The sequence below is a fragment of the Cervus elaphus genome, chromosome 5 (genome assembly GCF_910594005.1).
Source record: "Cervus elaphus chromosome 5, mCerEla1.1, whole genome shotgun sequence".
Lineage (NCBI taxonomy): Eukaryota > Metazoa > Chordata > Mammalia > Artiodactyla > Cervidae > Cervus > Cervus elaphus.
The window spans coordinates 53,502,749-53,519,841 of NC_057819.1; the positions used below are offsets into that span (position 1 = coordinate 53,502,749).

Consider the following 17,093-nt stretch of genomic DNA (forward strand, 5'->3'; position numbering starts at 1 on the left):
TTTTTTAAAGTTAATTACTTAATTTTGGCTGTACTGGGTCTTCATTGCTGCGCATGGGCTTTCTCTAGTTGTGGCCAGAGGGGACTGCTCTTCATTGCGGTGTGTGGGCTTCCTTCTGCGGGGGCTGCTCTTGCGGCAGAGCATCGACTCTAGAGTACAAGGGCTTCAGTAGTTATGATGCATGGGCTTAGATGCCCCTCGGCATGTGGAATCTTCCTGGATCAGGGATTGAACTGTGTCCCCTGCATTGACATGAGGATTCTTAACCACCGGATGACCAGGGAAGTCCCAGGGTTCTTTTTTATTGGAAGAGTTGTAGAGGAAATGGCAATTGTTGGGAGTTAGGAAACTCAGCTTTTGCTCCTGTTTCTGTTACTCACTGTGTGACTTAGGCCAAGTCACTTAAATAGTCTAGGCCTTAGCTCCCCTTATTAGTAACCTTCACTATGTAAAGTTACACTGTTTCCAGCTTTATCAGCTCATCACTGTCATCCATACAGAACAGAACTGGGAGGCAAAGATCCCTTGAGACCTGAATTATGGAAACATAGCAAATCAATGGCTAATGATCTCACGGAATACTTGCTCTGTGTCCCCTGAGGGCTCTGAGCTTCCTCCAGCGCAACATCAATCAGAGACCATTTTGGTTCCTGTTCTTTACGAGACAGAAGCATCACCACCTACAGACCCTCCTTTGATGGCAGATACCTGCCCCACTTCTATCCCCTCCCCTTTCTCTTTCCCTGTGAAGTCCAAGTTTGTTTTAAATTCCACTACTTCATTGGTTCCAACAAAACTTCAGCACCAAGATGTGCAAAAGAAACCCAAGGGACATGGACCATGCACCTGCAAATACTAGAAGAAGGCATTCTCAGGGAGAGGGAACTCTTTCAAGAAAGCTTGGCTGAATGCCATCACCTAACCTCAGGTAAAACAATACAACACAGGTCTGGTCTCCTTGGGTTGGCCTCAGAGGCAATACTGTTTATGAAAAATAAAAAAGAACCTGATTCGGTGTATCTGATCTGCCCATATCTGAAGAAGCTGCTATCTACTAGGAGTCCCTTGCTTCTCAGAATGCAGATTCAATTCTTGTGTCTGAGGTGGGATATCCTCGGAGACAGTGAGACAAAGTCCCAGAACATGGCCCAAGGCAGGCTCACTGGCCACAAAGATGGCAGGAATGCTGCCCACTGCCTTTGCTTTACCACCAAAGGGTTTCTACAAGGGGCTTCTCAGGTGGTACTAGTGGTAAAGAACCTGCCTGCCAATGCAGAAGACGTAAGAGACTTGGGTTCCATCCCTGGTTCTGGAAGATTCCTTGGAGGAGGGCATGGCAACCCACTCCAGCATTCTTGCCTGGAGAATCACATGGACAGAGGAGCTCGGCAGGCTATAGTCCACAGGGTTGCAAAAGAGTCAGACACGCCTGAAGCAACTTAGCACACAGCACTCAGGGTTTCTATTAGCAGGGTAAGAATGAGTGGATAGCAGCCAAAGTGGCACACCTGAGAAATGAGGTACCCAGCGCTTCTTAACATCCTGGTGGAAGGAGAGGGCGGCCTATGGTGCAGACTGGTGCTCAGGATCAAGAGTATTGGATCTGGCTCCCCAGCTCAAGGTTCAAAAAGAGGTCCCAGGACACAGAGGTCATTAGTTGGTAGAATGAAGAAGAACCCTTAGCATCCTCTGTGAAGCTCCCCGAGGTGGAGAATCTCAAAATAGATATGACAAAGGACTTAGCAACTAATCTTTATTTCCAAAGCCCCAAAGAGCCAATCTTCACATAGTAGCATGGTCGGGTGTTCCTCATGTTCCTGCTGTGACTGACAGAGGGGTCGGCGATCCTCCTCGGGGGTCAGGGTTCCTCAGGACCTATACTGCAGAGGGAGCTTGGTCATGGGAAGCCGCCCTGCCTTGAAATAAAAAACCTGCTTGTGTGTCCTTGGGGAAAACAAAATCACTTAACATCGCTCTCTCTCAAATTCATTACATCTAGTGTCCCCTTAAAATTCTAAAAACTATGATTGGGAGTTTGGGCTTGACATAGACACGCTGCTATATTTAAAATGGATAATCAGCAAGGCCCTAAGTATAGCACAGGGAACTCTGCTCAGGGTTATGTGGCAGCCTGGGTGGGAGGGGAGTTTGGGGGAGAATGGATCGTGTATATGTATGGCCGAGTCCCTTCTCTGTTCCCCTGAAACTATCACAACATTATAATAAAAAGTTTTTAAAAAATAAAACGGATAACCAACAAGGACCTACCATATAGCACCAGGAACTCTGTTTGATATTGTGTAATAACCTAAGTGGGAAAGGAACTTGACAAATAACAGATAACTGAACCATGCGGCTGTACACCTACAACCAACACAACATTGTTAATCAACTATACTCCAATATAAACTAAAAATAGAAACTATGATCCTGATATCAGGCAGTCAGTTCTCAAACAGATGAGTAGAATGGCCAGGTATCTGATGCCTCCAGTCCTTATACGTGTGGTTTCTCATCTGCAGCCCTTGTGGGAATGCGGGCTCTCAGGGCTGATCTGAGAGGTATCTGGGCAATGCGGCTATGAGTCCACCCTGGTGACATCAGGGTGCTACTTCCTTAAAGTGCCGATCCAGGGCCATCACGAGGACTTGTGAGGAGAGACAGGCCTAGCATTTAAGAGTCGCCTTGGCATGTGTTAAACAGTAAGCAGATTTTTTTTTTAATGATATAGGACCTTTCATACTGTTACTGGGGTTCTCCATGCGGAGAGTGGGTGGTGGGCTGCATCTCCCCTTCCCACACCATCGTGCCACCTTTACTCAAGTGTTTGCACACTTTATAGGTGTGACGGAAAAGGCTTCTTGTGCCTCCGCACCATTTCCTCACTTCCCCTCACCTGGTTCTGCCTGGCTGGCTGGACCACTGTGCCTGTATCTGTGATTTACATCCAGTTCCTGACTCCCAAGATTGCTAAGCTCTCCCTACACTGGACTATCCTCCTGTCTCCTGACCCTGCCCTGCCCAAGTCTCTGATTCTGCTTTGCTCCAAAACCAGAGTTAGACAGCAAACACTATTCATCCTTACATGGTTCCAGCTCCTAACACATCAGCCTTGGTAGTATCCTAGATCCTCACTTAGCTGTCTGAGAGGGTCCCATTTATGTCTGGGTCTATGTTTGATTATGTAGCAGTATAACTTTGGGCTTGGTAGGAGCTGAGACTCTGTTGGCTGGAATGTGATATTATGAAAAGCAGCCCACCTAAGGGTCCCGTGTGTGCTCCGAGCCAGCCTGTAACCTAACCCTCATGGGACGCTTTCATGGGCCCTCCCGGGCCAGAGGGCTTGTTCAGGAATGGAGTACAGGAGTGAGTGAGCTCTGTGGATAGGGAGCCTGGAACAGACGCTGGACTCAGGCATCCACAGGCTGGCTGACGGCAAGGTCCCCAAGCAGCCTGGCCCCGGAGAAAAGAGGACAGAGCTTCATCAAAGATAAGCGATATGAGTGAAAGCCAGAGCAGAGCAGTGACCCTGAGCCACGGAGAACTGGATCCAGAGGGAGCATGAGGTTGGACGTGGTCTCTGCTAACCATCACCCTTGCTTCAACTCCGTAAGAGAGCCTGCAGGGCAGGGGAAGGTACAGGGCAAGGAGGAAATGGTTTCAAACAGTGACAAGAACTGGGAAGAAAATAAAACAAATACATAAAGTAATATGATGGAGGGAGAAAGACTGGGGCGCAAGTGTATACCCAGCTGTCTTCAGGCCTCTTCTCTGGCCTGCCCATTTCCAGGAGGCATCTCTACACAGATAACTCTTATAACGCCACCTCCAACTCTTCTCTCCTAAATTCTCAGCTTGTATATCAAATACCTACCAGGCATCTCCATCTAATAGGCTTCTTTCTTATGTTTATTTAGTATCTGCTTGCTTTTAAAAATCAAAGTATAGTTGATTTACAATGTTGTGTTGGCTTCTGCAGTTTATTATCTCCATACCCCGTTTCTGGTTTCTCTGGCCCCTCTGGACCTCTTTTTCTGCTTTTTGCTATTTCAGTTAATGTTGCAGGAACTGACCTAATTGCACCCTTGATTCTTCTGTTTCCCTCACACATAAGATGACCATATGATTATTATCTAAACTGGAACACTTGTGAGAAGAAAATGGGGGGGTTATTAATAATTAGGTTAGTATGCACGTGTGTGCCAAGTAGCTTCAGTCCTGTCTGACTCTTTGCAACCCCATGGACTGTCGCTCACTAGGCTCTCTGTCCGTGGGATTCTCCAGGCAAGAATACTGGAGTGGTTGCCATGTCCTCCTCCAGGGCATCTTTCCCACCCAGGGACTGAACCTTTGTCTCTTCCGTATCCTGCAGTGGCAAGTGGGATCTTTATCACTGTGCCACCTGGGAAGCACAAAGCTAGGATAGCAGGTATAAACTAGGATAGCTGGTTTATATGCTACATCAAATCCACAGAATTTCAAAATATTGCCCTAATTTGATGCCCATGTGGCTTCTCCATCTCGCTCACTCCAGTCCAAACCCATCACCTGTTATCCCGATTCCTGCACAGTCCTCCAAGTGGGCTTATATCTGTGTTCACGTGTATTTCCTGTTGATGCCACTATAATGTATTGCCATGTGAAGGCAGAGTCCTTGTGTATGTATAATAATAAATGTGGAAAGGAACTTTTCTTATTTATAGACACAGAAACTTCTGGAAGCATAGAAATGGAAGTGCTAAGGCTTGTTTCCTCTGGGGAGAGCTAGAGGGAGGGAAGTTGACAAAGAGTCTGAAGCGGGGGTGGTGAACACTTACTTTTAAATGAACACTTTTATTTTTGCCTTTTTCTAAAAACAGTGTGCACACTGTTATTGTGAATTAAAACACACTGTTGCATGGGAAGGTATTTTCCAAGAATGCCAGGTTTTTTTCTCTGTAGTCTATTGATATGTCCTCCTTTCCCCATAACTCTGGAAAAATAATTCCATTTTATTTCAAACTGTGTCACCTGGGACACACAGCCCCTATCCAGACTTAACTATATGTGAGTTATGTAAGAACTTGCCTATTTAAATTTGGGAGGGAAATACTATTTTCTAAGAGATGCTTTACCCATTAAAGACAACCCAGGCTGGGGTTCTTTTGAGCATGAGCCACCCATTCTCCTTGACCGGCCCTGCAATAAACCTTTTTGTATTCCAAAAAATGCAAACTTGTTAACAACTCTCTGATAACCTACATGCATTTTTTTTTCATTGGGTCCTTGCATCAAGCCTGTGGGGATGACCTATGGTCATTCCCAGTTTACATGTGAGGAAATCCAGGCACAGAGAGGTAACGACCCAAACAAGATCACACCACTAGAAACTGCCAGAGCAAAGACTGCAGTCCAGACCCATCTGACTACAAAGCTGTGTCTTTAACTATCACCACACACTAACCATCTTGGTACAGCTTCTTTAGGAAACATGCCACACCAGTCAAATCTCCCTCTCTGTTTTAAGTGGGGGCCCTAATCCTCTACATCCTCTTCTTAAAGACGCTACAGTGACATTACTACCATAAAGAACATCTAGCAAATCTTACTCCATGGGAAGCAGCAATGAAATGATCTGAAAGGGCTAACAATCATGTAAGATGATGGTGACTTTCCTCTAAGTGTGACCTGCACCAAGCTGGGCAGAGACTGAGGTGTGCTGCTGGCTAATCCAAGTTCAGTCTCTCAATTACATACCGGAATGGCTAGATACTTCACCCATGTAACATTAATGCCTTTGATAGTCCATTTTAGACTGTGAGTCAGCATCTAACCTGAGAGTTACTCCTTCTGGAAGGGCCAATAATGCGTCAATAAAAATAAATGACTTCAGTTTACCTGATGCTTACTAAAGCTATAGCTTATATAGCTATAACTTTCTGTTGACTGGAATGAAGCACTCCCCATCAAAAGAGAAATATTTGTCTAAGGGAAATTAAAGATCCTTATTTCATTCATAAAAGGGCTAAAGTATGATGTCTATTTTGATCAAGAAATAGTGCTTTCAGCATGATCCAAATTCACAGAGTGAACCAAAGGTAACATCCTGTAATTCAAGGAAAGCTAATAAAAAGGGAGCAGAGTGAAAACTTAAACCTCATCCACTTCATGCCTTCCATTCTAATTTACTTTTCACATATGTCACAGAGTGCGCACATGTCAAGATAGAAATGTGATCTATACCTACCTGCACAAAGAGAGCTAGCATAGGAAACAGTTACTCAACTAATTCAAGACTAAACGTTCCAACCTTGCCTCAACTTCCCAAAGACTGCTTGGATTATCTCCAGACTCAAAAAGATAGGAGTACCATCTTATCATTGTTGGATCAGCTGGAAAGTATCTTTGTGATAACTGATTTATATTTGTACTGGTTCTTCAAATGTAACCTTTAGGAACCAGTGGGAACTGAACTTATTTTTTGTTCCATATCTAGTTTCACTGCCTTGTGTCTAACTGGTAATGCATCCACTTAAATTCAAGAATATTTAGTAAAAGTATCAAAGTTGGAACTGTATGTAATGGTTATGGAATTTATATGATGGTAATAATGATACAATTCATTGAGAGCTCTGTAAGTGAGTAATTATGCTCAGGGACCTTAAAATATAAGACACATTAAGCCATTTAATCCTCACTATAACTAAAAAAAGAAAGCATATTCCTGTTTAGTTTAGAAAACTAAAGAATAAAGTAACTTGCTCACTTTTGTTAAGGGGTAGAACCTGACTACTATGTAGCTACTGAAAATCACGTTTTAGATATCACTTAATGATGGAGGAAATGCTCATCATTTAATTAAAAAAAACCACACAAATTTAAATGTCTAACGTGTATCTGTATCTCAAGCATACATAACACACATATGACAACAATTTACTGATATATGTATACATATGGAATTAAAAGTCTGGAAGGTAATGTTTGTAATTGTTAACAAGTCAGTAGGGTGATGGGTGATTTGTTTTCTTTTAGTATTTTTCTGATTGCCAAAATTTTTAGAACAAATATGCATCATTTTGAGAGCCAGAAAAAGCAATAAAAATGTTTAAAAAATTGTTCCAGGTTCTATAGAAAATTTAAACAGATGAGTTTTCATAAAATAAATAGAAAGTCAAAGAGCTGTCCTCCTAAAACAACTTTGAATTTATTGGCTTATCAAAAAATATAAAACACGTTAGTGAAGTAAAAGTCGCTCAGCTGTGTCCAACTCTTTGTGACCCCATGGCCTATACAGTTTATGGAATTCTCCAGGCCAGAATACTGGAGTGGATAGTTCTTCCCTTCTCCAGTTGGACCTTCCCAACCCATGGATTGAACCCAGGTCTCCTGCATTGCAGGTGGATTCTTTACCAGTTGAACCACAAGGGAAGCCCAAGAATACTGGAGTGGGTAGTCTATCCCTTCTCCAGGGGATCTTCCCAACCCATGGATCGAACCCAGGTCTTCCGCATTGTAGGTGGATTCTTTATCAGTTGAGCCACAAGGGAAGCCCAAGAAAACTGGAGTGAGTAGCCTATCCCTTCTCTAGGGGATCTTCCCAACCCAGGAATTGAACCGGGGTCTCCTGCACTGCAGGCAGATTCTTTACCAACTATCAGGGAAGCCCTATAATACATTAAGGATCAGCTAATTCTAGCACTCTTTAAAATGTTCTAGAATTAGACCATCCTACAGGACTTTCCATGATGATGAAAATGTCCTATCTATGCCCTGCCATCCAGAAGCCACTGGAAATGTAGCTAGTATGACTGTGGAACACAAATTTAAATTTAATTTTATTACAATTAATTTAAATTTAAATAGTCACACATGGTTATCGACTGCCATGTTGGACACTACAACCCAACTACAGAAAATGGAGCAAAATTTCCAAATTCTTCTTATAAAATCAGCAGCACTATTGCCTAAACATGATAAAATGTAAACTGTGACTTCTCTGGTGGCGCAGTGGATAAGAATCCTCCTGCCAATGCAGGGTACATGGGTTCGATCCCTGGTCTGGAAAGATCCCTTATGCCACAAAGCAACTAAGCCTGGACATCACAAATACTGAGCCAGTGCTCTAGAGCCCATGAGTTGCAATCATTGAGCTTGCCTGCTGCAACTACTGAAGCCGGTGCTCCTAGAGCTGTGCTCCACAACAAGACAAGCCACCACAATGAGAAGCCTGCAGTGAGAGTGCTGCAACAGAGGGGCGCCCAGCTAACTGCAACTAGAGAAAGTCTGCACAAAGCAACGAAGACCCAGCAGTCTCATAAATAAATACACATTTAAAAAGTAAACTGCAGGCAAATTCCACATGTGAATATCAAGGTAACAGGTAAATAATGTACTAAATAAGGTATGCACGAAACAATTCAGCACACATTAGAAGATTAGCTATGTGCTGGAAATTCAAGACGGCTCAATATTGGGAAATCCATTAATTTAAACTACAATTAATATTAAAAGGTCAAAAGGGAAAAGTCAGAACTATCGCTGTTGAAAGGCATTTGTTAAAATTAGAAATACATTCCTGATTAAAACTCTGAATGAAAGAGGACTATGTGTACATTTACATAACATGTTAAATATATATCTCAACCTAGAAGACTGCATGGGGAAAGAATAAAATTGAGAAATGATAAAAACAATCCATTAAATTCAGAATGCTCCCATAAATACTGAATGAAGAGTAGTATGCTCACTATTACCATTATTACTTTAGTTGGCTCTAGACGCACAAGTCAGTGAAGTCAGACAACAGAAGGAAAAAGGTTGAAAATTTGAAAGAAGTAATAAATCATCAATTGACTCCATATTATTAGTGTAATTCTGGTAAACTAATTCAAACAATTACAAACACTATAATGTACTGGTTAAGGGCATATGTTCTGAAGCTGTGATATTGGTTCATTTGCTGTCTATTAAACAATAATTAGCTGTGTGACCTTGGGCTAGTTATTTAAACTTTCTGTTTCCTTCTCTGTAAAATGGGGACAATAAAATTATCCACTATAAGGTTCTAAGAAGATTATGTATGTAAATATACAGAGAGCTCATATAACATGCCCGTATTTAATATATACTATATAATATCACTGTTAATATTAAGATAATAAATTTTAAATAAATTATTGAATACATAAATTACTAAATTATAATAATGTGCAAAATCCTTCCCATATTAAAAAGGTTTCATTTATAATTGCAACACACTGAACTAGGAATAAACATTTCTTATGTGCAAGATTAAATGAGGATATTTAAAATGCTATTAGGGAATAAAAAGAATAGTTGAATAAAGGGAAAACATATATCATTCTTAGATAGGAAGATTCAACATCATTAGATTATAGATTCCTTCTAAATTATTCTATAAATTAAAAAACTAGCTTGAAGTGATTCTAAATTCATATAAAGATACACATGAAAAAAGTGAAGACAGAGCAATAAAAGAAGATTAGCATGAACAGATATGAGGCATATTATGGTGCTAAAATATTCAAAATAGTATGGTATCAGAATGTGAAGAGACAGATTAAAGCTACATTTTATAGAGCATAGAAACAGAATCAAATACATATGGAGCTTTAATATATGCTAAATGGGGGAGGTTCTGCATATGAGAAGGAAAAGATTAATTATTCAATAAACACCAGTTACAAAAACCAGTAGGCAATCTGAAAAAAAAAATAATGTTGGCTCTATACTTGATTCTTTAAATCAAAATAAGTTCTCTGTAGATTAGAGTTTTAATTGTGAAAGGGAAAAAAAAAGCAGTGGATGAGATATTGTTTTTCTATAATCTTGGACTATGGAAGATCTTATTATATAAAACTTGGGAGCTATTAAAAATCGGTAGATTCAGTTATGTAATACCCCCAAATTTCTGCATGGCCCCAAACCCCAAAGATACATCAGAGACAATGATAAGTTTAGAGGAAAAACATGGAATCTGTAGCAGTCCCACAAAAAGTTAACCACTCTGACCAGTAAAGAGCTTATACACATCAGTCAATGTGACCAACAACTCAACCGAAAAGTGGTCTAATAATATAAGCAGATACTTCATCGGAAAAAAACTAACTTTTTCTATTTAATGGAACTTGGATCAGAAACATGTGATACCATTTTTATCTTATTAAATCACAAACAATGAAAAAAGCCATAACATTTATATGGTGAGGATACTGGAAACAGTGTTTGTTATTAGTATAGCGTTGTATGTGTTCGTATTTGTTGTTTAGTCCCTAAGTCGTGTCCGACTCTTTGTGACCCCATGCACTATAGCTCACCAGGCTCCTTGGCCACGGGATTTTTCAGGCAAGAATACTGAAATGGCTTGCCATTTCCTGCTCCAGGGGATTTTCCTGGCCCTGGGATCAAACCCGCGTCTCCTTCATTGGCAGGTGGATTCTTCATCACTGAGCCACCAGGGAAGCCCCATATGTTAGTATAAGCAGTGTTAATATACTACTGCATGAATGTTGTTTATATTAGTATCAGTATTACTATATTGCTGGTTCATGTATAAATGGGTTCAACCTTTCTGGCAGACAATTTGGCAGTATCTAAATAGTTTGAAGGCTTTCCTGGTGGCTCAGACGGTAAAGAATGCTCCTACAATGTGGGAGACCTGGATTCGATCCCTGGGTTGGGAAGATCCCCTGAAGAAGGGAATGGCAACCCAGTCCAGTATTCTTGCCTGGAGAATGCCATGGACAGAGGAGCCTGGTGGGCTACAGTCCAGGGGGTCGCAGAGAGTCGGACATGACTGAGCGGCTAAGCACAGCACATTATAGTTTAAAATACACCTACCATTGCCCTAGCTATAAAACTTCCAGAATTTACCATACAGATATACTCACAAATGGGCTGTGTCACATGCATGTTTGTGTGTGTGCGCGCTTCGTTTTGTTTTTCGGTAAGGGAAAACACATTCATTGATAGGAGCTGGCTAAATAAATATAGTATATGCAGAAAATAAAACATTATACAGGTATACCTCGTTTTACTGTGCTTCACAGATATTGTGTATTTTATAAATTGAGGGCTTGTGGCAACCCTGCATTGAGCAAGTCTATCAGTGCCATTTTTCTGACAGCATTTGCTCTTTGTATCTCTGGGTTATATTTTGGAAATTCTCACAATACTGCAAGAGTCTATTATTACTATATTTGTCATGGTGTTATGTGGTCGGTAATCTTTGATGTTATTATTGCAAAAAGATTATGATGTGCTGAAGATTCAGATAATGGTTAGCATTTTAGGCAGTATTTAAAATTAAGGTATGTACACTTTTTTGGATATAATGTTATGACTACAGTATAGTGTAAACATAATTTTATGTGCATTGGGAAACCAAAAAATTCCTGTCGACTTGCTTTACTGAGATATTTGCTTCATTGCAGCAGTCAGGGATCAAACCCAGAGTATCTCCAAGGTCTGCCTATACAGTCATTAGAAATGAGAAGACAGCTTGGATTGAGTGTTGATAGGAATTAATCTCTAGGATGAAGTGAGAAATATTGGTACAGATTTATATGTGCTCTTATTTGTTTAAACACACACACATATACACACACACAGGTGTTTGAAGCACATAAGATTCCTTGTGTGAGAAGATATTCCAGAGAGAAAAACTGCATAACTGAGGGACAGACATGGGAATGTAAATACTTTTCATTGTGTACCATGTTGGGCTTCTCAGGCAGCTCAAATATCAAAGAAATCTGCCTGCAATGAGGGAGACCTGGGTTATACCTTTTGCATTTTATACTAAGAGTATGCTTTACCTGTTTCAAAATTTATTGCTTTTAAAATATTTTTATTTATCTATCCTTGTTTCTTTCTGTTCTCAAGGAGGAAATTCTGGCTCTTTCCACATTATGTTGATACAACTGGCATAATCTTAGCTCCTGTCTTCTTCCCCCCCTTTATTTTGTGTCTGGTGGTTTAGTTGCCAAGTCATGTCTGATTCTTGCAACCCCATGGACTACAGCCAGCCAGGCTCCTCTGTCCATGGGATTTCCCAGGCAAGAATACTGGAGTGGGTTGCCATTTCCTTCTCCAGGGGATCTTCCCAACTCAGGGATCAAACCCCAGTCTCCTGCATTGTAGGTTGATTCTTCACCAACTGAGCCACTGTCTAAACAGTAAATAACTGTCCCACAAATGAGCAACAGGAATGTGGGACAAAGTATCTCCATGTTACAGAACAATGTTAGCAAGACATTAAAATATGTATACCTGGAAAAGCTCTGAAGACCTCTGCAGTAAATGTTAACAGTGTTTATCTTGAGTAGGGGCATCGTAGGTATGTCTGGTTTTGGTCATGGTATTTTCTGTGAGCTCCGAAGTTTACACAATAATGTCTTACTTTGGTAATAATTTTTCAAGTTTTTTCTTTTATAACTTTCTGCTACTCACCTGGTTCCTGTCCCTGGCATTTGCATATCGAAACCTCTGGATATAATAGAAGACCAGCCAGGCAAGGGAAATGATCATGAGGACGATGAAGGAGATGGATACAAACACAACCGAGGTACGGCTCACGTATTTCTGCAAGTTCCGGGTCCCAATGGTGATGTACATTGTCACAGTGATGTTTCTCTCCAGCAGGCTTACTATCTCCCTCCCTTTGGGCTCAGGAATCATTATTGCCACGATGTCTTCCACACCTGTTGTGAGAGGACAAGTGTAAGGGGATGAGAGAAAGAGAAGGTCACAGTAAAGTGTCTGAACAAAATAACACGCACCAAACAAATCATGATACTTCTTTCAATGAGTCTGTGCCAGACCAAATAGCCAGGTCTAATTCTCAGATCTAACAGCCAGAAGTGGAGTTGAATTTTCCTTTCTTCAGCTACTGTGGGATGCTGCTGTCTTATATATGAGAAAAGAACCTAAAACAAACTCATGTTTTTGGTACCAGCGAGGTCATGATCCTGCTCCTTTCTAGCTCCCAAAGGTGTTGTTGGCCCTGGTCTAGGAAAGATGGACCCTCCCAACCAGCCCAGTTTACAGTTCTATGTTGCATTTCACAGTCCCTCCACAGAGGGGAAAAGGCACTTTGTGCCCCATGGCAAAGGATAAAATACTCAATTTTACACCATCTGTCCGTGAGTTCTCTTCTTCCCCTTCACAGACACGAGGAGCACTCAGTTACAGACTTCTATTAATCATTTCCAAGACAGGCTTCTCCTACAATATCCAAAGCAATCACAAAGCAGATTTTTCTTTTTATTATAATTGATTTATTATATTATATTAATTTTAGGTACATAGCACAGTGAGTCAGAATTTTTGTAGCTTATATTCCATTGTGAGTTATTAACAAGATAATCGCTATAATTCCCTGTTACACTATGTGTCTTTGTTGTTTATCTGTTTTATACATAATAATTAGTTAATCCCACACCACTAATTTGTCCCTGCCCACTTCTGTCTCCCCTTTGAAACCACAAGTTTGTTTTCTATATCTGTGACTCTGTTTCTGCTACAGAAGTTTTCTTAACAAGCTCTAATATGAGCTGCCAACATAAAATAACAGTCTCAGAATTATCTTCTGCTTTTTTTTTTTTACCTAATTCAATGTAAACAGCTTGTGTATCCTCATGCCAAGCAAAGAGACGAGAGAGACTGTACCGATCATTCCAGGACGGTTTGCTCTCCACTCTCAAATACTCTTACTGTGGAACCCCTGTTATTGGACAGTTTGAAGCAAAAGTGGTACCTTTCTTCAGTCTGAGATATCTGCGTCATTTTCCCTTCTCTTTATGACACTCTGAGGCACAGCCTCTTGGTGAGGAGTTCAGAGGCCTCTGTAAGGGGTCTTTGGTAAGGATATAATATCAGCTCCAAATGAGCCAACTCAACTTGCCACTAGCGGCTCAGATTAGAATAATAACCCCTAGGTTAATTTTCAGAGAGCACCTCAACTCCAATCCATCCGACAATGTTCTTCATGGGCTCCATTTCCACATGGAAATGCCCTATTACTTGAGGTCACTGCAAATTAAACTGCAAACTTGCAATTAGGATGTAGGTTCTGGACAGAGTTAAACACCCCTTCAGCTGCTTACAGCTGGCGTTATCCATGCACTGTGCTCAGGCAGTGAGACAGAATTACCAGATTATATTTGTTTAGGGTGTTGCAAGTTTCTTAGAAGCTATTTAGGACTTTCCCTTGACCTTGATCTCTAGGCAGTTTTTCCATCCTAAATTCCTTGATGGTATTTCACTTAGGCCAAATGAGTACTTTTAAAAGCTAGCTAGGTACAAAGGTGTCTATGTATGAGACATCAATTATATGATTTTTTAAATTCCTAAAACCTTTGCACTGGCTCAACTGCAAAAATCACAAAACTGCACAATGTTTAGATTTGGCCATTATTTCTGGGAATTACTGAAACTGATGGCTTAGATTTCAACTTTGCAGAATTTACTGACAATTCTGATGCTTGTTCTCTCGCCATGTTTACTCTGGCTAATGGCTGTATGTGGTCTGAGGTTTTGTGAGGAATTAAAGCTTCTGGCAGGTTTTTCCTCTTATAGAAATATGATCTTCTCTGCATACTGGACTAATCTGGCCTGGTGAAGTTCATTCCAGTACTTTAGCCACTTTGTAGATATTTCATCACTGATAGATCGTAAGTTTTCACTTGATTTTTTTTTAATTTATATTTTTCAAGTGAGTCTATTCAAAGTTCCAGAATGAGACTATTTTTCTTTTTAAGATGAGGTCTCGGGATTATTTATATAAGACTTTGTATGCTCAGATTTTGGAGAATCCCACGGACAGAGAAGCCTGGCAGGCTACAGTCCATGGGGTCGCACAGAGTTGGACACAACTGAAGTGACTCAGCACTCATGCATGCTCAGATTTAGACCAATTTTACTCTTTTTAGTAGTCAAATTTCATCAATATATTCCCTTATGACTTCTAGTTTTGATTCTCTGCGTAGGAAGTTCTTCTCCACCAAAGATGATAGAAATATTCATCTAAAATTTCTTTCAGCTATACTTTAAATGTAGTTCTACTTTTTACATTTAAATCTTGAGCAATCTGAATGTAGTTCAATAACAACACTGCGTTTAACATGATGGACAGAGAGGAGACAGGTAGGATGCAATTTGTTTTTTTCCTAAATTCTCAGACATACTGGGGCCTATTTTTGGATTTTTTTCTTTACTGTAAGGTGGATCTATCTTTTGCTGACCTAATACCAGGCTCTTTTAGCTGTGAAGCTTTTAACATATTTACTATTCGGTAGCCTCTTTCCTCAGTTATTTACCTCCTTACAGTATGCCTATTATTTATTTATATTAAGAGACCATTTAAAAAAGAGAGACATCACAGAGCCTGACAGTGAAGAATTGGGCTTTGAAACTGGACAGTTTTTTTCAAACTTCATTTCAGCATGTTAAAAATAGGTAAACAAATTTTGGATATCTGTAGAGTTTTAAATTACCCATCACCCACTTTCAGGACACAAGGAAACATCTTTTCTTCCTGTAAGGTATAATTTGCTATTTTAAAGCACTTATTTTAAACTTAAGTGCTCAGTTACACTACCTGTGTTGTTCACCCCACTGCTGCACCTTTATGATATATGATATCTGCTTGAAAAGACTGAAAATGGAAATGGCGCGGTTCTTTTCATCTGGACCTCAACCTTATTCATTTTCAATGTTCATAATGAATTTCTAGGGCCAATGCTTGTAAAAACTAGATTGGATTCTGAGATATTTCTCCCTGTACTTTAGGCTACTTATTGTGCATGGTAAACAGAGACACTGAAGATGTCCATTTATACCAATAGAAATAGTCGTTAAGAATTTTGGCATTTAGGGTGTCTAAAGATGGTATAAAGGGGACTTGATGAATTATTTGAGCAGTCTGAGCGATGTACAAAATCTGCTAGAGGACCTAATCTGTTCAAATGAGATGTGTGCACCAACATGGGTTTTCAGACAATTCCTAGATCTTTGCTTCATTTTGGAAGATGCAGCCAGTGTCCCAGAGAAGCCAGAAGATTCTCTCCAGGTAGCTTGGAGTGTAACTGCTTCTGAGGGTATGTATGTGTGTGTATGTGTGGGGCATTGGGCAGGGAGAAAGGGGGAAGCGGGGTGACAGGGAAGAGAGCGCTGCAAGCCCAGCTGAGAGCCCTCCTCAGAGGTAAGCGCTGCCCTAAGTGTCAAATCTATGGCACCCAGGGGGCTCTGAGACTCAGGAGAGAGACGTTAATAGAGCATATTTTACATGGGTAAAATCTACAAAGAGACCCTGCTATTGGGGCAATTCTATGTTTACTCTGGGGCTTTCCAGGTGGCTCAGTGGTAAAGCACCCACCTGCCAAGCAGGGGATGAGAGTTCATCCCCTGGAGGAGGGCGTGGCAGCCCACTCCAGTGTTCTTGCCAGGAGAATCCCATGGACAGAGGAGCCTGGCAGGCTACAGTCCATGGGGTCACAAAGAGTCGGACACAACTGCAGCGACTAAATAACAACAACGGTTTACTCTGATGCCTCTTTTTGCAAAATGATGTCAGCCGACCATCTATTTTCCTCCCAAAGGCACTCCACTTGTGAGCCAGCGCTGCTGTGTAATTATCGTGATCCTGGAAAAGCTCTTCAGTCCTGTCCCGGGACCAGGACACAGATGACCCAGCTGCCAGACAAACAGCAGGAGCGGCCCAGAGTTTCAGTGCTTCCCTTTCCTGGGCGTGGGCTCAACTGTCACCATCTAATTCGGAGAAGGAAATATCAACACACTCCGTATTTTTGCCTGGAGAATCCAATGGACAGAGGAGCCTGGTGGGCTGCAGTCCGTAGGGTCGCACAGAGTCAGACACGACCAAAGCAGCTTGGCACAGCACAATTTGGTACATGCAGATAAATACGGAATCAAAAGTTCAAAAAGCCAAAGAGTGTTGAACGACAGGGAAATTCTTTACTTATGGATTCCAAACCAGGTTGTTTAAGCTCTTCAACAGAATGCTTAGAAAACCAGCAGAGGGCTAGATATTTTAGAGCTGGCAGTCCCATTCCTCCACGTGCATCCTGGAG

General features: G+C 41.0%; 1 protein-coding gene across 1 annotated transcript in view; it reads right to left on the reverse strand.

Annotated features, from left to right (window-relative positions):
- RNF150 (ring finger protein 150) overlaps positions 1 to 17,093 on the reverse strand; it is a 263,115-nt gene that overhangs the window by 93,405 nt on the left and 152,617 nt on the right. Inside the window, exon 2 of the mRNA XM_043902483.1 lies at positions 12,454 to 12,704. Coding sequence (XP_043758418.1) covers positions 12,454 to 12,704 — 251 coding nt within the window. The remainder of the gene's footprint in view (positions 1 to 12,453; positions 12,705 to 17,093) is intronic.